Raw genomic sequence first — 25,175 nt, 5'->3', positions numbered from 1 at the left:
GTGAGGACTTCGGTGAGTTGGTCCACATAGGATCTGAGCACTTGGCCGGGGACACTGCTGGGGCCCATCACTTTCCTTGGGTTGACTCCCAGGAAGACTGATCTGAGTTCTGAAACAGTGACAGGGGGAGCAGGCCTATCAGAGTCTGTCGAGGCAGGCGTTGCCATGTCAGTTGTATTCTGTTCAAACTGAGCAGAGAGAGTGTTGAGCGTGTCAGAGAGGGATTTATCATTGTCTGCCGTCTTGCACTGTTTCATTTTGTATCCTACAATGTTGTTCGGGCCTTGCCATAGACAGCGGGATTCTCTTTGGCAGGTCTGGGCTTCTAACTCGGTCCAGTACTACCTCTTGGCCTCCCTGACGGCTTTGTGGAAGCCATATCTGGATTTTTTGCATTGGTCCGTGTCACCTGACTTAAGTGCTGCATGTATTGCCTTCAGTAGGGAGTGGATTTCCTGATCCATCTAATATTTACAGTTGGGGAACACTCGATTTGATTTCTTTGGTACACAGTCCTCGAGACATTTGCTAATGAAGTTGGTGACAGTAATGGCGACTCGTCTAGGTTTTCCGCTGAATACTCAAGCACAGCCCCATCCACCAAGTCTAAGCTGCCCCAGTGATGGTCTTCCGCTGTATCGGGCAAGCACTGTCCTTCGTTTCCTGAAGGATTCTCCCATTTCAGCTTCTGCTTGTAAGGTGGGAGGAGGAACACAGCGCTGTGATCGGATTTTGCAAAGTGTGGGTGGGGGATTGAGCAGTAGGCATCTTTGATAGTTATGTAGCAGTGGTTCAGAATGTTTGGTCTCCTCGTGGGGCAGGACATGTGTTGGTGGTATTTTGGCATCACCTGTTTTGAGGCTGGCTTTGTTGAAGCCACTGACTACAAGGAACAGCGGAGTTTAAAAGTTTAAAATTATTTAATGGAGAAAGAATGCAGAAAGCTGCAGTGCAGAGAGATTTGGAAGTCGTCATGCATAAATCACAAAAAGCTTACTTATGAGGTCAGCAGGTGAAATGTTGGCCTTCAGAAGAGCATGCAATATAACAACAGGGAAGTCTTGCTAAAACTGTACAAAGCGCTAATTAGACTACACCTGCAATACAGTGAACAGCCACATCATTAAATATATTCAGGGCTGAGATAGACATTTTTAATCAGTAATGGAATCAAAGTTTTTATAGGGAAAGGTCAGGGAAGTAGAGTTGAGGATTATCAGATGAGCCATTATCTCAAGAATAGTAGAGCAGACACGAGGGACTGAATGGCTTACTTCTATGTCTCATGGTCTTGAAACCAAACTCAACTTGCATGCTATTTTCCCAATCATTAATATTGAGTTGCCAAACCTGCAGACTTTCTTACTCCTCAATTTCTTGCCCTGCTGCAGGCATGCATCTCATTGGTTGAATGTAGAGTACTGGTTTTCGTGGCTATGTCGAAGAGCTGGGCCAGTCTGCCCACAGGGTCTGATGGAAGATGTGCAGAGCCAAATGGAGAAAAGATTGAGGTAAATTCCTGAGCAAAATGACTCACTGTGTCAGACTAACATACTCTTTTGGACAATGCATCAATGCTTTCAAAACATATTTCATGAATGTGGAATCTTTCCACCTCTGCTTATTCCGTTAACACAATGCTTAACCCCCATGTTTTGACCCAGCTTTTTCTCACACATCCAACAATCTGGCTCTGTGTTCACTTTGTCTGATTACTGTCCTGCGAGTGGCTTTGGTTTGTTCCACATGGTGTTGTTTATGTCCTAGTGGTAATGTTGCGTTCGCTCTTGACCATCCACACAACTGTACCATTCTCTGGACTAGACTGTTCCAGTAGTCATTCTATCATAATTAATTTATTTCTGGTTATTGAAAATATTACCCCTAACAAGAATGCCTTTTGGCCCCACCTAATGGTGTTGACTACAACTTGTTTATCCTCTTGTAGCTTAAGGTACCCCTGAAACTATGGTCAGTATTAATGTATTCTCTTAGAAACTAAGATAATCATTGAACGATCAGGTGCTTCCAGAGTAGTTTTAAATACAGAGAGCCAGGATTTTGACCCAACAACAGTGAAAGAATAGTGATATTGTTCCAGGTCTGGTGATGATTGAGTGGAACTTGCAGGTGATGGTGTTCCAATGCATCCTCTGATATTGTCCTAAATAGTAGAGATCACGAGTCTAGAAGGTGCTCTTGAGGACCCTTGAGAGGGCTATCTTGTAGAGGTTACACACTAATGCCACGGTGCCCTGATGGCGGAAACTGAATGTTGAGGGTGTTGGATGGGGTGCCAGTTGAACAGTCCACTTTGTCCTGGATGCTGTTGAATTTTGTGAGTATTGTTCAAGCTGTACTAGTCCAGATAAGTGAAGAGTATTCTGTCACACTCTTGACTTGTGCTTTATAGGCTTTGGAAAGATATAGGGGAGTTAACTTAGTTACTTGCTACAAAAATTTCAGTCTCTCATCTATTCTTACTGCCAGCGTATGTATAATCCATCTAAGTTTTTAGTCAGTTGCAAACTCCCCAGGATGTTGATGGCAAGGATTCAACAACAGTAATACTGCTGAATGTAAAGGTTTGTTGCTTAATTATCTCGTGTTGGAGATTGCCATTACCGGCAGTTTCTCGTGCTAATTTTACTGGTCACTTACCTGAACAGGACCAAACCTTTTACTGCTCTCTGGACTGAACATTGAATTCAACAAATTGAAATCATAACCACTGCCTCAATTATGATTTTTTTTTAATGCTGGTTCAACTTTTTTCTCATTTTGTTCCTTAAGTTTACATTTGCACAGCTGCCATTTAGCTACTCTTACCTCACCTGGACATGCCTTTTGCTTCTTTTCTGTACCCATAACTCTCTGGCTTTTGTACCAAGAATCTTCTTTGACATTTAATCTCTTCTGCCGTCAGCCTTATTACAGACCATCACTTTTGTTCTTCTTCCATCCCTCCCTTCCACTTGCTCATCTTTCCATCTTTCCTCAGTTCTAATGAAGAGGCATTAATCTGAAACTTTAACTGTTTCTCTCCACAGATGCTGCATAATCCAAAGTTTATGCTTAAAACTTAAGCTCGATTTTGTAGGTGGCAGTGGGAATCAGTTATTTCCTTCTCCTGATTGTTTTCCCCTTCCCTACAGGCATTTGTTGAATATATTTGGCATAAAGGGGGAATACTATAGTGCTATTATTTTTAATGCATGAAACTGAGTATCAGCAGGCTTGTTGGTTTTGTTCTGAGGGTATTGAGTATCATAAAAATATCAAGGGGGAGGCAGTGGCCTAGTGGTATTATCACTGGACTTTAATCCAGAGACCCAGATAACATTCTGTGGACCCAGGTTTGAATCCTGCCATGGCAGATGGTAGAGTGATAATGGGAACTGCAGATGCTGGAGAATCCAAGATAATAAAGTGTGAGGCTGGATGAACACAGCAGGCCCAGCAGCATCTCAGGAGCACAAAAGCTGACGTTTCGGGCCTAGACCCTTCGTCAGCTTTTGTGATCCTGAGATGCTGCTGGGCCTGCTGTGTTCATCCAGCCTCACATTTTATTATCACGGCAGATGGTAGAATTTGAATTCAATAAATATCTGGAATTAAGAATCTAATGATGACTGTAAATCCATTCTCAATTTTCAGAAAAACCCATCTGGTTCACTAATGTCCTTCAGGGAAGGAAATCTGCCATTCTTACCTGGTCTGGCCTATAAGCGACTCCAGACCCACGGCAATGTGGTTGGTTCTTAACTGCCCCCTGAGCAATTAGAGATGGGCAATAAATGCTGCCGAGCCAGCGACGCCCTCATCCCATGCACTTGGAAAAGTGTTGATGAGCTGCCTTCCTGAACCGCTGCAATCTATCTGATATAGATTTACCTACAGAACAGTTAGAGAGGGAGTTCTGCAATTTCGAATTAGTGACACTGAATGAGAGGCATTATAGTTTCAAGTCAGAATGGTGTGTGTTTGGAGGAGAACTTGCAACTGGCAGTGTTCCACTTTATTTGTCCTTCTAGATGGTGAAGGTCACAGATAAGTAAGAAACTGCCAAAAGAGCTTTGACAAGTTGTCAGTTTGCATCTTTGTACCTGGTGCACATTGCTGCCACTGTGAATGGGTGGTGAAAGAGGGAAGATGTTTAAGGTGGTGGATATAGTGCAAGATATAAGCAAGCAGGCTGCTTCGACTTGAATGGTGTCAAGCTTCTTAAGTATTGTTGGAGTTGCATTTATCCATGCAATTGAATACTATTCCATTACACTCATGTCTTTCACGTGTAGATGGTGGACAGGCCGAGGGAGACGAGAGGTGAATTATCGGCTGCAGAATTCTGACCTGTTCTTGTAGCCACAGTATGGCCAGTTCAATTCATTTTGTGGTGAGGATGTTGATAGTGAGGGATTCAGTGATGGCAATGCTGCTGGATATCAAGAGAGATGATTAGATTCTGTCTTGTTGGAGATGCTCATTTCCTGATAGTTGTGTAGCATTAATATTACTTGCCACTTATCAGTTTTAAAGACCTGAATGCCATCCATTTCTTGCTGCATTTGGACATGAACTGCTTCAGTATGTGATGTATTGCAAATCGTGCTAAACATTGTACAATTATAAATGAATATCTCACTTTTGCCTTTATGAGGGAGGCTTGGTCATTGATGCAGCAGCAGAAGATGGTTGGACCTAGAACACTATCTTGACAAACTCTTGCAGTGATGCCCTGGTGCCAGGATTCATTATACAGCAGTATCACAATGTTATGCTTATCCATTGAGCAAAATTATGCACTAGGCTCTACAATAAGTTGACATCTGGTGAATTTTGTTTCCCGGTTTTTAAATATTCCTGGTATCTATAAACAAGCACTGCTAAGGCCACTTCCAGCTTAAACTGTGTCTCTTGAGAGTAAGTGTTGTTCAGTATCACAACCAAACCTAATTTTGGCATCAGCTGGAAACGTCATACTCCCACAGAAGCTGAAGAAGGGTCCCCACCCGAAATGTCAAGCTTTTCTGCTCCTCTGATGCTGCTTGGCCTGCTGTGTTCATCCATCTTCACACCGTGTTATGCCACAGAAGCTGTTGTGCAAATAATCTATTGAATTTCCCCTTTTCAAACCACAAGCTAATTCTAGCACTTGTGGTTGAGATCTATTTACTTAGCACAGCCTGACTGTAAATCTGACATTTTCCTGGTCTTTCAGCTGAATAATCTCATTGAACAATTGGGAAGTTTTCTTCTGGTGAGATATGTCTTTGCTCTTGGAAAGATACCTAAAACTTCTTTCCTTCAGGGGAGTAGTTTTGAGGAAAGAAAAGTGGTATGTTAATATATTTTCCCTTTTTCAACCACAGATTAATTCCTTTTACATCCAGAACATTTCATTTGAATTCAGAGTTTCACACTAAACACAGTCATTTTCTTGATTGTGCCACCATTTGTGCAAATCATAAACTGAAGGTCACCCTAACATTGTAAAATTTCTTTGCTATTTTAGCAAATATGTTGCCCAATTTAAAATAATAAGGATCCCAGAGTTTTAAAAGAAGTAGACTGAGGAATAGCACGAGTGTAATAACTGTTTGTCCTTCACTGTTGCATAATTACTAAGCATCATTGTTATAAGACCATGATGAAACTTTCATTCAAATCTGGACGTATTAAATTGTGAAAGTATAGGTTTAATAGCAGCTTTCATTACAAATAGTGATAAGAGTCTGGACCTGTAATGATTATTCTGGGTACTTATGTATTTTATAGAAATAAAGGAAATGTATATGTACAGCGCCTGTTAAGAGATCTCACAATGCTTCACAGCCAATTAAATAGTATAATTTAAGGATACATAGCAGTGTGATGATACCAAGGCTTTAAGAGGTGTGTTTTGTTCTTTTGTGAAGAAAAATTGAGTCAGAGGTGAAAAACCGCCTGCTCACAACCAACAAAGTAAACAACTTGTTAGGTCTTGGGTAGTTTAAAAGTTGGAACTATAGAAGCAGCCTGCATGGGTGGGGTCAAGCTCCCACAGATCCAGGATTTTTAGTTTTAGCTTTCTGCAGTTGCTGGAGCCTTGAAGCTAGATTTGGAAGCCCTTATTCCTTTCTCTCTTACTGCTAAAAGTTGGGCTTCTTTTCCTGTTGCGAGAATGACATGCGAGACAATCTACTTGACTGGATTTGTCTACCAAACGTGTGTTTGTGGGATGTTACAATATCGTAACAGTTTATTAGTAGTATATATTTTATTATTTTGTTAAGCATTTTGATAGTTCAGGTTGAACTAATTCTTTTATTTTTATTTTATATGTTCTGGATGTGAGTTTGCTCGCTGAGCCGGAAGGTTAGTTTTCAGACGTTTCGTCACCATTCTAGGTAACATCATCAGTGAGCCTCCGACGAAGCGCTGGTGTTATGTAACACCAGCGCTTCGTCGGAGGCTCACTGATGATGTTACCTAGAATGGTGACAAACGTCTGAAAACTAATCTTCCAGCTCAGCTCACATCCAGAACCTCAACCTCAGGTACAAATCTTCTCAAAACTCGTTATTTTATATGTATTTTAACTGGAGTGTAAAAATAAAGTGTGTTTTGCTTAAAGTCAAGTAATTTGACCAATTGAATTGCATCTGGAATGCAACGCCTTACATTTATCTTTAAAAAAAGAAAAAGTTATGGTCAGGGCTGTCTTCTTAATATATTTTGAGTGGGTTTGGTCTGACCCACAACAACCGGTCAACTTTGTACATGTCAGGGTCCCACTGACAATAGTGAGGTAAATGACTATGTAAATGATGTTGGTTGAGGGATGAACGTTGGATAGGACAACCCACTCCTCACACCCTCACTCTTACTGGAATAATGCTGTGAGATCTTTACGGAAATGAGGAGACATTTCTTCAGCCAGAGAGTGGTGGGCCTGTGGAATTCATCACCACGGATTGCAGTGGAGGCCGGGACGTTAAATGTCTTCAAGGCAGAGATTGATAAATTCTTAATCTCACAAGGAATTAAGGGCTATGGGGAGAGTGCAGGGAAGTGAGTTGAAATGCCCATCAGCCATGATGAAATGGCGGAGTGGACTCTATGGGCCAAATGGCCTTACTTCCACTCCTATGTCTTATGGTCTTATGTTTTGCATTCACTTAAGGGGACAGGCAGGACCCCAGCTTAACATCTCCTCCTAAGTACAGTATGTTGGTCAATATACTGCTTCTACACTGTATTCAAATATTCACCTGTATTATGGGTCTAACTTTGAAGTGTTATTTGAACTCATATCTTCTTCACCTTGAGTTCAGGTCAACACCTTACTGTTTCATGCTAATCAGAATTTTCTGTGTAGAACAAGGCTTGTAGTCAACTCAGCTATTAATTGAAATCAATATTGCATAGTGTACTTCGGCATGACAGATCTGATTAGTGTGCTTTTAAGCCTGAATATTGTACAAAGTAGCTTAGATTTGATGGAAGGCAATTGCTTATTTGTCTGTATATTCTAATTTGAATAGTATTTCCCCAAAATTGTCTAATGAAAGAAATTTGAGTAGACCTATATAACCGCAAAATACTGCTGATACTTGCTGGATTAGAAATGTTAACGCTTTTTCTCTCTCCACAGTGCTGCCACATCTATTGAGTTTCTCTAGCATATTCAGTTTTTTTTTCCCCAGGTAGACTATCAGGTGCTAACTTTCCAGTTAAAATTAGATTTCAGTTCTGTTCACTATGAAATCAATACCTCATTCATTAACTACTTGTTATGGTACGTTCAGTCTTGGTATGGTTTTTACTCCTTGTGGCATTCTATTGTCTGACTAGTAGCATTGATAAATTTGTTAAGATGTCCAAACCAAGCCAAGAGTTTTTATACTTACTGTCAGTCAAAAATATCATTGAAGATGATTAGCAAGTTGTTGTTCTTCACTGTTTTTCTGGATTTGGCTGCAACTTCGATCATTTTCACTTTTTTTCTGGATTTAAATCTACAAAGTCTAAACTAGGATGTCCAAACCAAGCCAAGAGTTTTTATACTTACTGTCAGTCAAAAATATCATTGAAGATGATTAGCAAGTTGTTGTTCTTCACTGTTTTTCTGGATTTGGCTGCAACTTCGATCATTTTCACTTTTTTTCTGGATTTAAATCTACAAAGTCTAAACTAGGAAACTGTCACTAGAAGGGTTCAAAATTAATGAGGAAGATAAACTGTTTGTACTTAAAGTTGACAAGTCACAGATCAGATGAGATGCATCCAAGGATTTTCAAGGGAGTGAAGGTAAAAATTGCAGTGTCAGTAGCCATAATCTTTTTGTCTTCCCTGGACTCAGAAGGTGCCAGAAAACTGGAGAATTCTAAGCATTATGGCCTTGTTCAACAAACATTGTATGGATAAACCCAGCAATTACAGACCAGCCTGTTTAATGGTGGAAAGCAGTTATTCTGGATCAAATTAGTTGTCAGCTGTGAAAGCCAGGGTAGATTAGAAAGAATCAGCATGATTTCTAAAAAGGAAATCATGTTTAACTCACTTGGTGGAGTCATGTGAAGAGGTAACAAGCTCGATGAGGGAGCAGTGTTGATGTGGTGCACAGGGATTTCCAGAAGACTTTTGATACAGTACCACACAACAGACCTGTAAGGAAAGTTATAGGTCATGGTATAAGAAAGACAGTAACAACGTGGATATAAAATTAGCTGCGTGATAGGAAGCAGAGAGTAATAGCCAATAGATATTTTTCAGCTGCAGGAATGTTTGTAGTAGAGTTTCCCAAAGGTCAACATTGGGACTTTCCTTTTCCTGATTTATATTAATGAGCTAGATTTTGATGTACAGGAGACAATTTCAAAGTTTGCAGATGACACTAAACTTGGAAGAGTTGTAAACTATGAGGAGGACAGTGTGGAACTCAAAAAATACATTAACAAGTTATTGGAGTGGGTGGATGGATGGCACTTGAGATTCATTGCAGAGAAGTGTGAGGCACTTTGGTAGGAAAAAAGCTGAAAGATAATTCAAAATAGGAGTACAATTCTAAAGGAAGTGCCGGAGCAGAGGGACCTGGGTGTATATGTGTATAGATTATTGAAGGAGGCAGGACAGATGGAGAGAGCCATTGATGAAGCATTCAGTATCCTTGGCTTTATTAGAAGAGCAAATACCAGAAGAGCAAGGAAGTGATGTTGAACTTGCATATGACACTTGTTAAACCACAGTTGGCAGTATTGTGTACAGTTGTGGGTGCCACACTTAAGAAAAGATTTGAATGCATTGCAGATTCTGCAGAAGCAATTTACAAGTGTGCTTCTAGGAATGACTGACCAGTTACAAGGATAGATTGAAGAAGTTAGCACTATTTCCTTGGAGAAAAGGCAGGTGAGAGGCAATTTAATCAAGGCTGTCAAAATTGAATTCTAGATAGGTAGAAGTTCTTCCCACTCATAAAAAGAACAAGAATGAGAAGCTAGTTATTTAAAGTGATGTACAAAAGAAGCAAGGGTAATGTGAGAAAAGAAACCTGTTCACTGAGCTAGTAATTAGAGTAGGAAGTGCACTGCATGGTGGTATGTTGGAGGCAGGTTCAATTGAGGCATTCAAGAGGTGATTGAGTGAATATTTGGATGGAAATAGTTTGTAGGAGTATGGGGGAAAAAGCAGGAGATTGGCAGTACGTAATAATGATGCTCATTCAAAGAGTTGATAACAGACATGATGAGCTGAATAATAAAACAATTCTTTGATTTGTTGAGTTTCAAGATCATTGAATTTGGTTACTCTTTCCAGTTGGTTGGCGAGGTTCTTAACAAGATTTTACCAGCAACAAATAGGAATCAAATGCTACAGTATTTCCACTGTTGGAGCTGCCTCCATCATGTTAGTGCAAACAATAGCTGTCATATCCTTCATGCTTCAGGAATCATCTCCTCATGTCAGGTTGTTAGGGATATTCTGAAGTGGCATTTTCTCATAACTGCAGGAGTGACATCTGAACCTACTTTATGGCATTGATAGTTAGTATTGATTTGAATCTTGTAAAGTTAATGAGAAATTTATGTTGAGAGTTTGTTTGTTTGTTTGAATCCAATATTGCATTAATCTGTGCTTCAGTAGGGAGTGGCAATGTGAGTGATCCAGACTAGTGGCTGCAAAAAACTGAGTTACTTCTATTTTTGTTCTCAAGTTTTTCAGCTTTAGCCTGCATTTTGTTTTAGATGTTGGACTTATGTTTATTTGTGTTATAGTTGTTTTCATTCATATGTTTGGGGTAAGCAATAATTTTATTAAAACACTGGAGTTCTTTTTGATAATAACCTTCTCCAGTCATTTTTACTTGAAGGGTCACTTATCATATTTAGGTATCCAGTTATAGCTTTAGTGAATTCCTCACTCAAATCTAACTTTCCCATGATTTTTGGTGTTGTTGAGTGATGACAGAAGACATCTTAAGCACAGTTAGATGATATTTTGTCCAACATATCAGTCAGCTTCACATATGATATGCTGTTGTGTATTTGGAATAGGAGTTCCCCATAGAACTAGATAGTTCAATGGATACCAGAAGCTTGATTTTTATAGAGGAGGAACGTTCCTTTTTTTGTGTATCAGGATCTGAAGGATGCCCCGATGCTTGTGATCTTTGTATTTTCAGAAGACTTAGAAGAACTCTGTAGATACGTAGCGAGTTTTGAGAAGATTTGTAGCTCAAGTTGAGATTCTGGATGTGAGTTTGCTCGCTGAGCTGGAAGGTTAGTTTTCAGACGTTTTGTCACCATTCTAGGTAACATCATCAGTGAGCCTCTGACGAAGCGCTGGTGTTATGTCCCGCTTTCTATTTATCTGGTTAGGTTTCCTTGGGTTGGTGATGTCATTTCCTGTTTTTTTTCTCAGGGGATGGTAGATTGGCTCCAAGTCAGTGTGTTTGTTGATGGAATTCTGGTTGGAATGCCATGCTTCTAGGAATTCTCGTGCATGTCTCTGTTTGGCTTGTCCTAGGATGGATGTGTTGTCCCAATCTGTAGATACATCCTGCATTAACCCTGCTGATGGAAACTTAGGCTCAAAGACTTGATTTTGCCCAGAAATTTATACCAGACTCCCTAAAACTTTAATCACGGCTCTGGGATCAGGATTCTGAGTAATCTACTAGGGATATTTTATTATACAAAATGAATTTTAAACCAAACTTGCAGAGCAGTTAACAACCAACCAGTCACACCATTTTTTTCTATATTTATGTTACATTTAACATTGATGTAAATGCATAGAAAGATGTAAAAGTCTTTGAAAGTTAGACATAGTTCAAAAGAACATTTAAGAATGTTTAAAAAACACAAAAATCACACACCATGAAACTGCAGAGTTGCTGGACCTTAAGGTACATTCGTCCTACTAACCAGTGTCAAAGGGGGAACAACTTCAGCACTTTAGCAACTTGCTAGTACCCATCATTGTACAGTTAGTCCTTAAAAGCACTAGTGCAAGAAAAAAATAATCAAGACCGCTGACCAGAAAATTTGTGTTTCAGTTTGTTCTATAAGCGGAGTCATATTGAGCCCTGAATGATTTGGAGTATCATGAAAAATCTGGGTGAATTGTGAAGGACATCAAATGAAGCATATCTCATTGTCAGGAACAACTAGTTGCGTTTTTCAACAGATGTCCAGCCCCCAAGATGTGATTTTCGCTAGGTTCAGCAAGATGATTATTAAGGGGGTTGTTGCTTATTTTTGGCCTCATTAACTGCACATCTTGCCGCATAAGTCGACTGCTGCCTGCCACTTGCCACAAGGAAATGAGAAGCCAAAAACTCTTAACACGAAAGTCTGAACTGGTACCCAATGAATCCAGCACACTTCTTGCTCCTCTGTCTTGGACACCCAGCAATGAAATTTTCAGGCACACCATGAGACATGTTTTACACTCACTCCCTGTCAACTGCATTAGATAGCTGCAAAATTCTCAGGATCGTTATGGCATAGCTGTGATTCCCTTAGAGTATGCTTTTGCTCTGTGAAGCAGTATTTGGTGCAACAAGCATTGAAATAGTGCTGCAAGGATAGTGCTGCAAGGATACTTTGTGCAAAGTGACAAATCCCCAGCTCACAGATTGGCAGACTTCAGAGTTGCTCACTTGTTCTTTAAGTGCTCACTAACCTTGAGTCAATCTGGAAGTTCCCAGCATCCCTGCTTTGCTTTGCCTTGCTTAGCCTATTTGTGCTTTACGCACACAGACACATGCATACATTGTCATGGCCTTTAGCAGTACTCAGGGATATCAAGTGAGACAGTCTTCAGTTTGGATGTCCCAGCACAGTAAGTCAGTGGCAGCCACCATATCAGTCCAAAGGCTTGGACACAGTCATTTGGCCACATAGGGTTGTCAGGGTCGTGCTCCTCTCCTCATGGAGGCTAAGGAACTGAATGTTGGGCAGCCGTCCACTAGTCTTTGCTCTTTTTTGCCCTGATGTGGTATTCGCTCCTGGAGAGAAGGGGAAGGAATGAGTTAGATGAAAGCGGTTGGCACAGCTGCTAATACTGGTACTGGTGGAGGAAACGTGGTGACATCTCCCAAGCAAGAGTATAGGCAGTGCAGAGGCCGTGCAGAGGTAAGAGGGTAGTGGAGCTTGAGTAGATGAAAGCAAGTGAGGAAAGTTACTACGTGCAATGAAGAGAGATGTTTGATGTTGTTACCCCTGGTAGAAAGTTATTGCAGTAACAGAGATAGCGTGCGTATGACATAGTAGAGAGAAGATAGTGGCATTTACTGTGGCCAAAGAGAAGGTCATTAACCATCTTTCTTCACTGCTGGGCATTCCTCTAGATGGCTGAGAACACAGTGATCCAGACAGCAAGCGAGCAGGGTTGATGGCATGCCAGCCCTGGGAGAAAAGAACATCCCTGCATCGTCACATCCACCACAGTTTCCAAATGCTTGTCCACAAAGTGAGACACCAGTTTTCTCTCAACTGCCATGTTTTCAGCAAATCTCACTGACTGTGCACGGCAACTTCAGACTTACAGTGCTTGCCTGGGTGCACAACAGTCTTTTAAATATTATGAGGGGGTCAGAAATACTAGTCCATTCCTGGATGTCCAGGCAACGTTCTTCTGGCTGCAGTGAATAGTAAATTTGAACTGTCATCAGAGTTGAGGGGATGCTGTGGGGCAATGAGAATGGTTTATGTGGGTGAGTTTTGGTGTGATAGTGTGAAACAGTTCAAAGGCCTCACAGAGGGAAACATTGCATAAAACTCAATAAAATTGATACTTATCCAAAAAAGCATGAGATTCAGCTCAATGAGGAGAGAAAACAGAGGACCAGCGTTCATTCACTTTATTTGGAACCAAACTTTGAGCCAGAAATGTAAGAATTCAAGGGGATAGGCCATGCTTTTTTTAAAAAAGATTATTTTTGTGGATGACGGGTGTTTGCATAAGGTATTTGAAATGTCTCATCTAGAGGCAGCAGGTCAGTTTTTTTTTAACCTGCCTTAAATATACTTAACAGCAAGTCAAAAAGCATTCAAATTGGCAGGCGCACCATTGGCTGCAGAGGTGGGTTTTCTAACGAGCTTACTCTAGAATTGGCCCATCTGTTCTGATCTTCAATTGCGCAGCAGACCCATCTCCCCTCAGTGAAACCTTGACCCTCTCAAAATAATGACTGTTCTCCGATTACCAGCAGAAGCAGGTTGCCAGTCCGTAATTGGCCCTGTCACCAACAGTAAAACCTGAAATGAGTGCTTTGAGCGAGACTTATTGTGGGAAGATTTGTAGTTATTAATTGGTGAGGCGAGGAGTTGGTGACCAGTACCTTAGAATAGCAAAACAAGACCAGGGTCCCATTCTAATTTGCTGTGAGCTTCTTCCATGTTTTATGCTCTGGCCTGTACAGTTATTAAAGCCATCTTCTTTTGGAACAAACGAGTGGTGATCTTTAAGTAATCATGATGAAAAGCAAGGAGAGAGTTGAGAAAGTACCTTAAGCAGTAAGTCATACAAAAAGTTGTTAATATTTCACGTCAGTGAAACTTCATCAGAATTCTGATGGAAGCTCATCAACTAGAAATATTAACTGTGTTTGCCTCTACAGATGCTGCTAACCTGCTGAGTATTTAAAACAATTTTTGCTCTTGTTACTCTTCCAACATCTGAAGTACTTAGTGTAAGATGGCATTTGTGACAATAGAACAGGGACTTAGGGTTCCTCTTTGGCTGCACTAAAGAACTTTCAACTAAAATGGGATTGGAGTTGTGCTGGTTAGATTGCAGTTCAAGTCCATGATCAGAAATGTTAAATTTACCATGAAGCAATTTATTCTATTGGGTTGTTTCCTTTCCTCCCCACATTAAAATATACTCTTGGATGTTTTTAAGAATGTTCACCAGGTGTACTTCTATTAATACAATTGACAACAAGTTTTTCACAAATTTATCACTTTTAATAAAAGTATCACTAAGAAAGCTGAAGTAATTTTTTTTCAATTCATTTGTAGGATGTGGATGTCACTGGCTGGCCAGCATTTCTTGGCCATCCCTAGTTGCCCTTGAGAAGGTGGTGGTAAACTGCCTTTTTGAACCGCTGCACTCATCCTGCTGTAGTTTGACCGCAATGCTATTGGGAGGGACTTTTGATTGAAAATGACGAAAAAAATCTATATTGAACAATTTAATAATTTATTAATCTGTCACTGAAAATGACAAAAAAACTACATTGAAACATTTAATAATTTAGCTTGCATATACTGATTAGTTTCTTAGTAAATTTGAATATTTCTGGATGAAAAACCTTTAAAGATGTGCCTACTAAGGTCTGTGTGCAAAGGAAAATTACCACAGTTTGAGGAAGCAAATGCAATTCCTGGAATCACCAAAAAGATCTCAGAAAGCACAAACATATTTGGGACTTATTAAATTTATTCATCCAAAGGATGTGGATGTCACTGGCTGGGCCAGCATTTTTTTCCCAAACCTAGTTAAGAGTCAACCACATTACTGTGGGTGAGGAGTCACGTAGGCCAAACCAGGTAAGGACGGCAGGTTCCTTCCTTAAAGAGCATTAATGAACCAGATGTTTGTTTTCAAAAGTTGACAGTGATTACATAGTTGTACTCAGATTCTTAAATCCAGATTTTTATTAGGTTCAAATTCCACGATCTGCTATGGTGGTATTCAATCCTGGGCCTCAGAAATTATAGTATAGCAATAATAGCACTAGGCCATCACCTCCTCTGTGAAATCACATTTAATTCTCTGTTTAAAACACCCTGGACCTTTTTGCTCATTCAGCTGATTGATCTGGAATTTGGATGCAAAGCAGCTGGAAAATTAATGTTGCATTGTGGGAGTTTAATGGTTCCAACCAGACCGATGATCGAAACAAAATCACATCAATTTTGTGGATGTTGAGATGTGGGAAATTTTTGCAAACTAGGATTTGGAAATTAAGCTTTAAATTAAGTAAGATGCTTCTATATTGTGTAAGATTTTAGGTCCAATAACTTTTTCATTGTCAGTAGCATTTGCTGTTCAAGCAAAAATTGGCTGTGTGTACATAACGAAAATGTGATGTGGAGGTTCCAGTGTTGGACTGGGGTGAACAAAGTCAGAAGTCACAAAGCATCAGTTTATAGTTCAGTAGCTTTATTTAAGATCACAAGGTTTCATAGCATAGCCACTTCATTAGGTGTAGTGAGAGAGAAGCACACTAACACAATTTATAGACAGAGAGATCAAAAGATCATGCAAGTGGAGTGTTGAGTAATAAGTTTCTGCAAGTGATCAAAAGTATCACTTAGTGTGAGTAAAGTCTCAACAGCTGAATAACAAATAAAGGGATGACCTATGATCCGATTAAGTGAGGCAGAGAAATAGTTACAAAAAATTTAAAATATAGTGGTGCTAGAGACCAATCAAAATGACTGGAATAACATGATAAGTATGAGTCACATGCTGAGCGTCTAACCAAAGTAATAAGTAATCCAAAACTACAAACTAATTAAGTAGAGTGATCATAACAATATATCAAGATGTCAGGACAGTGAGGAAGATTTTACAGATTTAGCACTGTGTAGTAGTGTCACATGTAGCACAACATGAACCCAAGATCACGGTTGAGGGCTATCAGTCGTTGTTGTGTATCTCAAAGTCTGTCTTGGAGGACTCTTATCTGAAGATCAAAGGCTGAATGTCCTTCAGTGTTGAAGTGTCCCCCGATTGGAAGGGGTTGGCCCTGTCTGGCGATTGTTGCGCGGTGTCCATTCATATGTTGTCAGACTCTGTATGATCTCACCGATATACCATGCCTCGAGGCATTCTTGCTTGCAGCATATAAGACAAACAACATTTGCTGAGTTACGAGTATCTGCCGTGTACATGGTGGATGGTGTTCCCATGTGTAGTGATAATATCCGTGCTGATGATCTGACATGTCTTGTAAAGGTTGCTGTGACAGGGTTGTGTGGTGTTGAGTTCAGTGTTATCCTGAAGTCTGGGTAGTTTGCTGCGAACAGTGGTCCGTTTAAGGCTTGGAGGTTGTTTGAAGGTGAGAAGTACAGGCATAGGGATGATCTTGGCAAGATTCTCATTATCATCAATGACATGTAAAAGGCTGCGAAGAACATGGTGTAGTCTCTCTGCTCCAGAGAAGTACTGGATGATGAAGGGTACTCTGTCAGTCATAGCCTGTGTCTATCTTATGAGGAAGTTGTCATTTGGCTGTTGACACGCACACCATCTGATATTTTTGATCACCTGCAGGGACTTACTATTCGACACTCCACTTTTTAAATTTTTTGCTCTGTCTTCTTATAAATGCTGTGTCTGTGTGCTCTCTCACACTGCAGCTGATTCAGGGACTGAGCTCCTAAAGTTTGTAATTTCAAATAACCCTTTTGGACTATTACCTGATGTCGTGTGACTTACAACTAAAATAATCATATGCCTGAGTAATTTTGATTTAGAAATTGTAACAATAGTGAGTGGGATTCAGTCATTAAATGTTGCAGTTTTCTATCAACTGAAACACAAACATTTTAAAAGGCATTATAAAGTACAACACAACAGCTTTGTGAATGAAGAAAATATCTTCCTGACTGGTAATTTACTTGTCAAGATATAAACCTTAACAATGGCAAACAAAAAGTGTCATTTGCATGTGTTTTATCTGCCAATCTTATATAGTTGAAAAGGGGAATTGCTCGGAAATATTCTTAGTGTAACTGTCACAGAAAGTTTAGTCACTTCCTGCTGATTGGTTTTTGTCAAAACCCCTTCCCTGTTGTAAAAAAAAATCAGTTATGGAACAGTTTTCTTTTAAACTGATTTCTACAATTTATTGCTAGGATAACATTTCCTTTCAGAGTGGCATTTCGCCACTTGTTAAGTTGAATGCTGTCACAAGTTCAAATATATATTCAGATGTATCTTTCTAAGTTATGAGAATCATTGTGTTCTTAAAATCGGTCTAGTATATTTTAGGGAAGTAAATACAGATGAGGATAAACTGCCACCAGCCTCTCTCTTTCCTCCATTCCAACTACCCTAACCCACTTCGAGATTAACTGCTCTGATTAACTATTAAATTTTGTTTCACATTGAATTATTAATGGAATTATTGTTTTCTTCATAACTTCTTCACTTGTACGTACTTCGTCACGATGTAAGCAGAGATAAGAGATGGCCATACTAAAACCAATGCTTTTGCCTGTGATGCTCGTGCATATAGATATGCTTTTGTTTCTCTGTACAGTCAGAACTCATTTTCAGTTTCAAACATATTTTTGTAGAATTGCATATACGGGCTTGATCCCAAGTACATTGATCATTCATGCAATGATTAAATCTGCACAGTTATGAATCCATATGAAGATAACAGAGAATGCACCAGTGTAGTGTAATAGGGGACTAGCATAACTTTGTTGTCATTAGGATTTTAGTAGAATCTAATGTTAGGCATGTAACATTTCTGTGCTTTATATATTGATTAAGGATCTGAAAAATAGCCAGGAGTCATTGTAAATTTTTCTCAGAATCTTCATGGCTTTGGCTTGTGTCTGAACAAAGCAAATTGAGCAATTAAAAACTTAGTAAATATCAATGTTTACAAGCCAGGTGCTCCAAAACACCACAATCAATATCAGAAACACACCCCTCTTAGTGCAGAGGTTTTTCTATTTTGAAAGACACTACAAGTTGTAGACTTGGGTCTTCCTCCAATTTCTTAGTGAAAGAATGACTTGCATTTCAAAGTAATCCTCGAGTGAATGGGGAGAAAATGATTAACCCAGCTGCCACTGTTTATGGCATTTGTCTTTCCATTTGGATCAAGCTGGGATACATGTCAATTCAACGCTTCTACATTAGAACATTAGTGAGTGGCATTATAGTGGAACAGAAACTAATTGAATGAGACAATGGCTGCAATTTTCTGCAGTGAAAGTCTTTTAGTGTTACATGATACTTGGGTCGGGTTATGAATCAGGGCAAAATTGAGTTTCTCCTCTTCCTGCATGACTTCCAGTTACTAATAGACTTATGACTTAACTGGAAAGGTTAATCATGCTCTGGTTTTCCACTAGCCATCCCAAAAGGTATAAAATCCTAATTATTTGATTTGGTTTGGTTAATTATTGTTTCATGAAATTAAGTCAGTGAAAAGCTTTTTTTTTTTGTGCAGTACAGGCAGATCATACCATACAAAGAACAAAGAAAATTACAGCACAGGAACAGGCCCTTCGGCCCTCCAAGCCTGCGCTGATCAAGATCCTCTGTCTCAGCCTATCATCTATTTTCTAAGGGCCTGTATCCCTTTGCTCCCTGCCCATCCATGTACCTGTCCAGATACATCTTAAAAGACACTATCGTGTCTGCGTCTACCACCTCCGCTGGCAATGCGCTCCAGGCACCCACCACCCTCTGCGTAAAGAACTTGCCATGCATATCTCCCTTAAACTTTCCTCCTCTCACTTCAAACTCATGACCCCTAGTAATTGAGTCCCCCACTCTGAGAAAAAGCTTCTTGCTATCCACCTTGCCTGTACCCCTCATGATTTTGTAGATCTCAATCAGGTCCCCCCTCAATCTCTGTCTTTCTAATGAAAATAATCCTAATCTACTCAACCTTTCTTCATTGTTAGCACCCTCCATACCTGGCAACATCCTGGTGAACCTCCTCTGCACCCTGTCCAAAGCATCCACATCCTTTTGGTAATGTGACGACTAGAACTGTACTCTAAATGTGGCCGAACCAAAGTCTTATACAACTGTAACATGACCTGCCAACTCTTGTACTCAATACCCTGCCTGAAGAAGGAACGCATGCCGTATGACAAGTTGTATAGGGGTAATAGAACAGAGTGAGGAATACAATGTTACAGCTATAGTGAAGGTGCACAAAGAGCAAGGTCAACATTAAATTTGAAATTTGAGAGGTCCATTCAGAAGCCTAATAACAGCAGAGAAGAAGTTGTTCTTGAATCTGTTGGTATGGGTGTTTAAGCTTTTGTATCTTCTGCCCAACAGAAGAGGTTGGAAGAGATTATAACCAATTATGTTGGCTGCCTTTCCGATTCAGCAAGAAGTACGGATGGAGTCAATGGATGGAAAGTTGGTTTGCGTGATGGACTGGGCTGTGTTCACAACTCTCTGTAATTTCTTACATCCCTGGGCAGAGTAGTTGCCATACCAAGCCAGGATGTGTCCAGAAAGAATGATTTCTGTGGTGCATCTATAAAAATTGGTAAGAGTCTTTATGGACATGCCAAATTTCCTTAGCCTCCAGAAGAAGCAGAGGCATTGTTGTGCTTTCTTGACTGTCGCATCAATATGAGTGGACCAGGACAGATTATTGGTGATCGTCCCTCCTAGGGACTTGACGCTGTCCATTATCCTCACCTCAGCTCCATTGATGTAGACAGGGACATGCCCTCCACTTTGCTTCCTGAAGTCAATGACCAGCTCTTTCATTTTGCTGATATCAAGAACGCGATTGTTATCTTGACACCATGGCACCAAGCACTCTGTCTGTATTTTGTCTTCTCATTGTTCGCGATCCAGCCTACATTGGTGGTGCCATCAGCGAACTTACAGGTGGAGTTAGGACAAAATTTGGCCACACAGTTGTGAGTGTACAGGGAATGTAACGAGACGGTGAGTACACAGCCTTGTGGGGCACCAGTGTTGAGCATTGTCATGGACCTGTGGCCTATTTCTACTGATTGCGGTCTGTGGGTCAGGAAGTTGAGGATGCAGTTGCAGAGAATGGAGCAGAGACCTAGGTCTAGGAGTTTGGAGATTTGTTTGGTTGGAATTACAGTGTTGACAGCAGAGCTGTAATCAATGAGTAGGAGCCACCAACGTTACCAGTTAGCCTGACTGCCTGTTTTGTTCAGGACAAAAAACATTCACACCATTTTTTGTCAGTGGACAGAAGCAATTATTTATTGTAACACAGTTAAATTTAATGAAAGAGAGAATGAGAAAAGAAAGATTTCTAATCTACTACTGTGTAAGCATACCTCTTCAAAAACTGGACATATACACACACTCATTCACAGTTAAAAAACAAACTAAAGTTTACCACAGGAACTATCAGTGGAAAAAGAATATTGACAGGATAACCAAAATTCAGAAGTTCAGGAATCCAGATTTCAAGAGTGGGGTTTAATAATCTCTCTCAGTCTTTATTTTTTAATTTTTAGCAGCGATAATATGCTGTTTTCTGCACAGCGATGGTTGTTCTTTGATTTGATATTTGACCACATGGATCCAGTTCTTTTGTATTAGAATTCTTTCTTTTAAACTTTCTGCCTTTTCCTATCGAGAGAGGGAGAGTTGGATGCTTTCTGTTTGAAACTCTGGATGTTTTTCTCTCTTGCCCTGACACTTAAACTTTTAACACTCTGTGCCATTCAGAGTTAAGCATTTGCCTAATTCATTCTCAAATTGTGTTCTTCAGTGCTTCAAAGGCAACATTGTATTGCACAACTCAAAAATTTGCAACACTTGATTTTCAAGTTACAAAACTCTTGGTTCATATCTAGCAATACAACGTCCATTTCAGTTTACATTTTAACAGTAAAATCTGTAGACTTTTACAAGACAAGTAACTTTCTGTGCATGTGATCAACATATCCCTTAATACCTTTGTAGCATGTGGCCAATTCATTTAATTGTTCAAGCCCTTTTTTTGTACTAAAATGCCTTGTGAAGTTTTACTTTGTTAAAGCTGTAAATGAATATAATTTAGTGTGTAATGTTTGAAACAGGAGGAAACCATTTAGTTCTTTGAATCTTATTTCTCATTGCCAATCTACCTCCACTTGTTCTGCTTGTATTACCACTATATCCCTTAATTTACCGGGTATCCAAATATTTGCTGACTTCTGTCTTAAATACACTCAACAAACAAGTACGCACAGTTCAGTGGAGTGGAGGAGAATTCCATTATTCCATATCTCTTAGAGTGAAGAAATTTTTCTTCATCTCCATTATGAAAAGCCAATCCTTATTCTGAGACTTTGGCCTTTTAGGGAATATCATCTCTGTATCACCATAATGTTTCAGTGGGATCACTTGTCACTTTTTTTAAACTCTACCAAACACAACCCACTCTACTTGGTGTGGAGCTGGAGGAACACAGCAGGCCAGGCAGCATCAGAAGAGCAGGAAAATTGATGTTTTGGGTCGGGACAAGGGTCCCAACCCAAAACGTCAACTTTCCTGCACCTCTGATGCTGCCTGTGTTCCTCCAGCTGCACACTGTGTTATCTCTGACTCCAGCATCGGCAGTTCTTACTATCTCCCAATCTACTCAATCTCTCCTCTTTGAATAATCTCCTACTTCCAGGAATTATTCTAGAGAACCATTGTTGCGCTTTTGTCAGAACTATCCTACAGAGTAAGGAGAACAAAACAGTGGTAGTAGGATGGAATTTAAATGGCAGGGAACTCATCCTTTCCTAAGAAATTTTGTGGCAACCCGTCAACCAGATTGCTCTGTGTTTCTGATGGAACAAAATTCCTAACTACAATGGAATTCCTGCGATGGGGCTCACTGCCACACCATGATCACTTAATTGCAGCTTTTCAATAGCCTACCACATAAAAGTTGCCTCTCATCAGAGGCCAGTAACTCGTCAGTGCCAGCAATGCCACCTAGAACTGGTGGCTGGTGCTAGTATTACAATGAGACCTACCCAGATGATCAGCAGTGAGTCCTGCAGAAACAGGTAAGCAAACACAATGGAATTCTCAGGGAGGGGATGATGACTGCAGTGGATTGACCACAAGACTTAATGGTAATAGCTTGCATTGAGGAATCACACTACTTCATCTTTGATCATTGCCATTTCCTGTTAGTCGTAGAGTCATTCAACACAGAAGCGGACCCTGTGGTCCAACCAGTCCATGCCGAGCATTATCCTAAACTAAACTAGTCCCATCTGCTGCCTCCTGGCCCATGTCCCTCCAAATCATTCCTATTCACATGTCTATCGAAATATCTTTTAAACTTTGTATTTTTCCCCACATCTGCCACTTCCTGAGGAAGTTCATTCCACACACGAAACACCCCCTGTGTAAAAAATATGCCTCTCTTTTTTTAAAATGTCTCCCCTCTCACTTATAAATGTGCCCCCTAGGCTTGAAACTCCCCCATACTCAGGAAAAGACAACTACCATTAACTCTATCTATATCTCTCATTATTTTATAAACTTCTGTAAGGCCATCTCTCAACTTCCTACGCTCCAGTGAACAAAGTCCCACCCTATCCAGCCTTTCTTTATAAACCAAACCTTACATACCCTTCTTATGCCAAGCTTGCACCTCAATGTTTTGAGAGCCGTTGTTTTTCAATACATGTCCACCAATCATGTTCTTATATTTCACAGCTTTCTTTTATTTTCTCATCTACTCTGTATTTTGGTTTAGGCCGCCCAGTTCTGGACACATTGCTACCCTTCCATTTAATATACTAACCACGGGCTTGCCCACATGGCTTTTTAAAATAAAAAGAAAACTCTGTGGATGTTGAAAATCTGAAATTAAAACAACATGCTAGAAAACCTCGGAAGGTCTAGCAGCATCTATGGTACAGTGGAGAGAACAGGTCAATATTTTCTTTTTCACACCTTCATTGGCACCTGTTTTGTCTCTATCTCTCCTTTACCACAGTCATCGTCCCTCTGTCTTCAGCTGTAGGCACCCTCACATCTGTTCCACTTACTCTTCCTCCCTCTCCGTCAACAGCATTAACAAAAAAACCATTTTTAAGCTCCTTTCTGTCCTGTTTTGTTCTTCAGATCGGCTGTTCAAAATATCCTTTCATCTTTGGTTTAATCCACTTAATTTCTTCTTATTATTACTGCAAATCCAGCACCAGCCCTTTTCACTTCATTAATGTATTGCAGCTGGCAGGTTTTTATCATTCATCATTCATATTTCTTTCATTTGTTATTAATATTCTGCTGCCCACTGATCAGTTTGCATAATTCTTTAGTGTATCATTGTACTCTTTTCTGTGTTTATTAATCATGACCAAGCAGTAGAATTTTATTGGTTCTGCATAGCTGGTGCGATATCAATTAAATGTTGTCTGCTTAGTTGTTTGCACTGCTCATGAGTAACATTTTGTTGTTGTTGTCGGGTCTAGTAATACATGTGGTCTGTGTTAGTCTTGGTTGTGTTTTCTTGTTGGGACTGAAAAAAATATATATTTTGTTATAGAGATAGTAGGAACAGCGGATGCTGAAGAATCTGAGCTAACACATTGTAGAGCTGGATGAACACCGCAGGCCAAGCAGCATCAGAGGAGCAGGAAAGCTGATGTTTCAGGTCGAGACCCTTCAGAAATAGGGGGAGGAGAAGGGGATTCTGAAATAAATAGGGAGAGTGGGGGAAGTGGATAGAAGAAGGATAAAGGAGAAGATAGGTGGAGAGGAGACAGACAGGCCAAAGAGGCGGGGTTGGAGCCAGTATAGGTGAATATAGTTGGGGAGTTGGGGGGGGAGTGGGATAGGTAGGTCAAGGAGGTGGGATGAGGTTAGTGGGTTGGAGATGCGGGTGGGGGTCGATGTGGGAGGAATGGTTAGGGAGGTGGGGACCAGCTGGGCTGGTTTTGGGATGCTTTTGGGGAGGGAATCCACATTGATACCATTGCCCTGCAGGGTTCCCAAGCGAAATATGAGAAGCTGTTCCTGCAGCTTTCAGCTGACATCATTGTGGCAATTCAGGAGGCCCCACGATGGACGTGTCATCCAAGGAGTGGAAGGGGGAGTTGAAATGGTTCACGACTGGGAGGTGTAGTTTTTTGTGGCAAACTGAGCATAGGTGTTCTGCAAATATCAGCGCCGCCTCGTGCTCCCAAGAGGAGCTGGAACAGTTTATTCACTTCACTAACACATTTCACCCCAAACTTAAGTTCACCTGGACCATCTCTGATACCCCGCTCTTTCCTGGACACCTCTATCTCCGTCTCTGGCATCCACCAGGAAACTGATATCCATTTCAAGCCTACTGAATCCCACAGCTGCCTAGAATACATCTCCTCTGATGCACCTTTCTGCAGAAATGTTATCCCCTATTCCCAATTCCTTTGCCTCCACCACATCTGCTCCCAAGATGTGGCATTCCACTCCCAGACATTCCAGATGTCCTTGCTTTTCAGGGACCGCACCTTCCCGTCCACAGTGGTCGAAAATGCCCCCGACCATGTCTCTCGCATTTCCCGCCACACATGCCTCACAGCCCCTACCCGCAATAACAATCAAAACAGAATTCCCTTCGTCCTCACGTACCACCCCATCAACCTCCAAACCCCGCACATCATCCTGCGATACTTCTGCCATCTGCAATCTGACACCACTACCAAAGACATTCTTCCATCCCCACCCTTATCTGCTTTCTGGAGGGATCACTGTCTCTGTGACTCCCTTGTCCGCTCCACACTCCCCTCCAGCCCTACCTCAGCTGGCACTTTTCCTTGCAACCGGAACAAGTGCTACACCTGTCTCTACACCTCCCCCTCAACCCCATCCCAGGCCCTAAGAAGACCTTCCACATTAAACAGATGTTCACCTGCACATCTGCTAATGCGGTACACTGCATCCGCTGTTGCCGTTGTAGCCTCCTCTACAACGGGGAAACCAAGCTTTGGGGAGGC

The 25,175-nt window shown here is 40.7% G+C and overlaps 1 protein-coding gene across 7 annotated transcripts in view; it reads left to right on the top strand.

Moving 5' to 3' along the window:
* The window catches only part of LOC125460344 (hyaluronidase-1-like), a 66,667-nt gene that overhangs the window by 5,716 nt on the left and 35,776 nt on the right, over positions 1-25,175 (top strand). For 4 of the 7 annotated variants that reach the window (XM_048547733.2, XM_048547734.2, XM_048547736.2 and 1 more), the window contains exon 2: positions 1,392-1,511. The exons of 1 other annotated variant lie outside the window; for it this stretch is intronic. In XM_048547733.2, coding sequence (XP_048403690.1) covers positions 1,437-1,511 — 75 coding nt within the window. In that variant the 5' untranslated portion in view covers positions 1,392-1,436. Of the gene's footprint in view, positions 1-1,391; positions 1,512-25,175 lie in introns of those variants that run through there. 2 more of the 7 variants (XR_007249243.2, XR_009446486.1) reach the window with 1 other exon arrangement.

Source organism: Stegostoma tigrinum, chromosome 11 (genome assembly GCF_030684315.1).
Source record: "Stegostoma tigrinum isolate sSteTig4 chromosome 11, sSteTig4.hap1, whole genome shotgun sequence".
Lineage (NCBI taxonomy): Eukaryota > Metazoa > Chordata > Chondrichthyes > Orectolobiformes > Stegostomatidae > Stegostoma > Stegostoma tigrinum.
The sequence above is the reverse complement of the archived record's forward strand: the minus strand, read 5'-3'. Positions and strand labels throughout refer to the sequence as shown.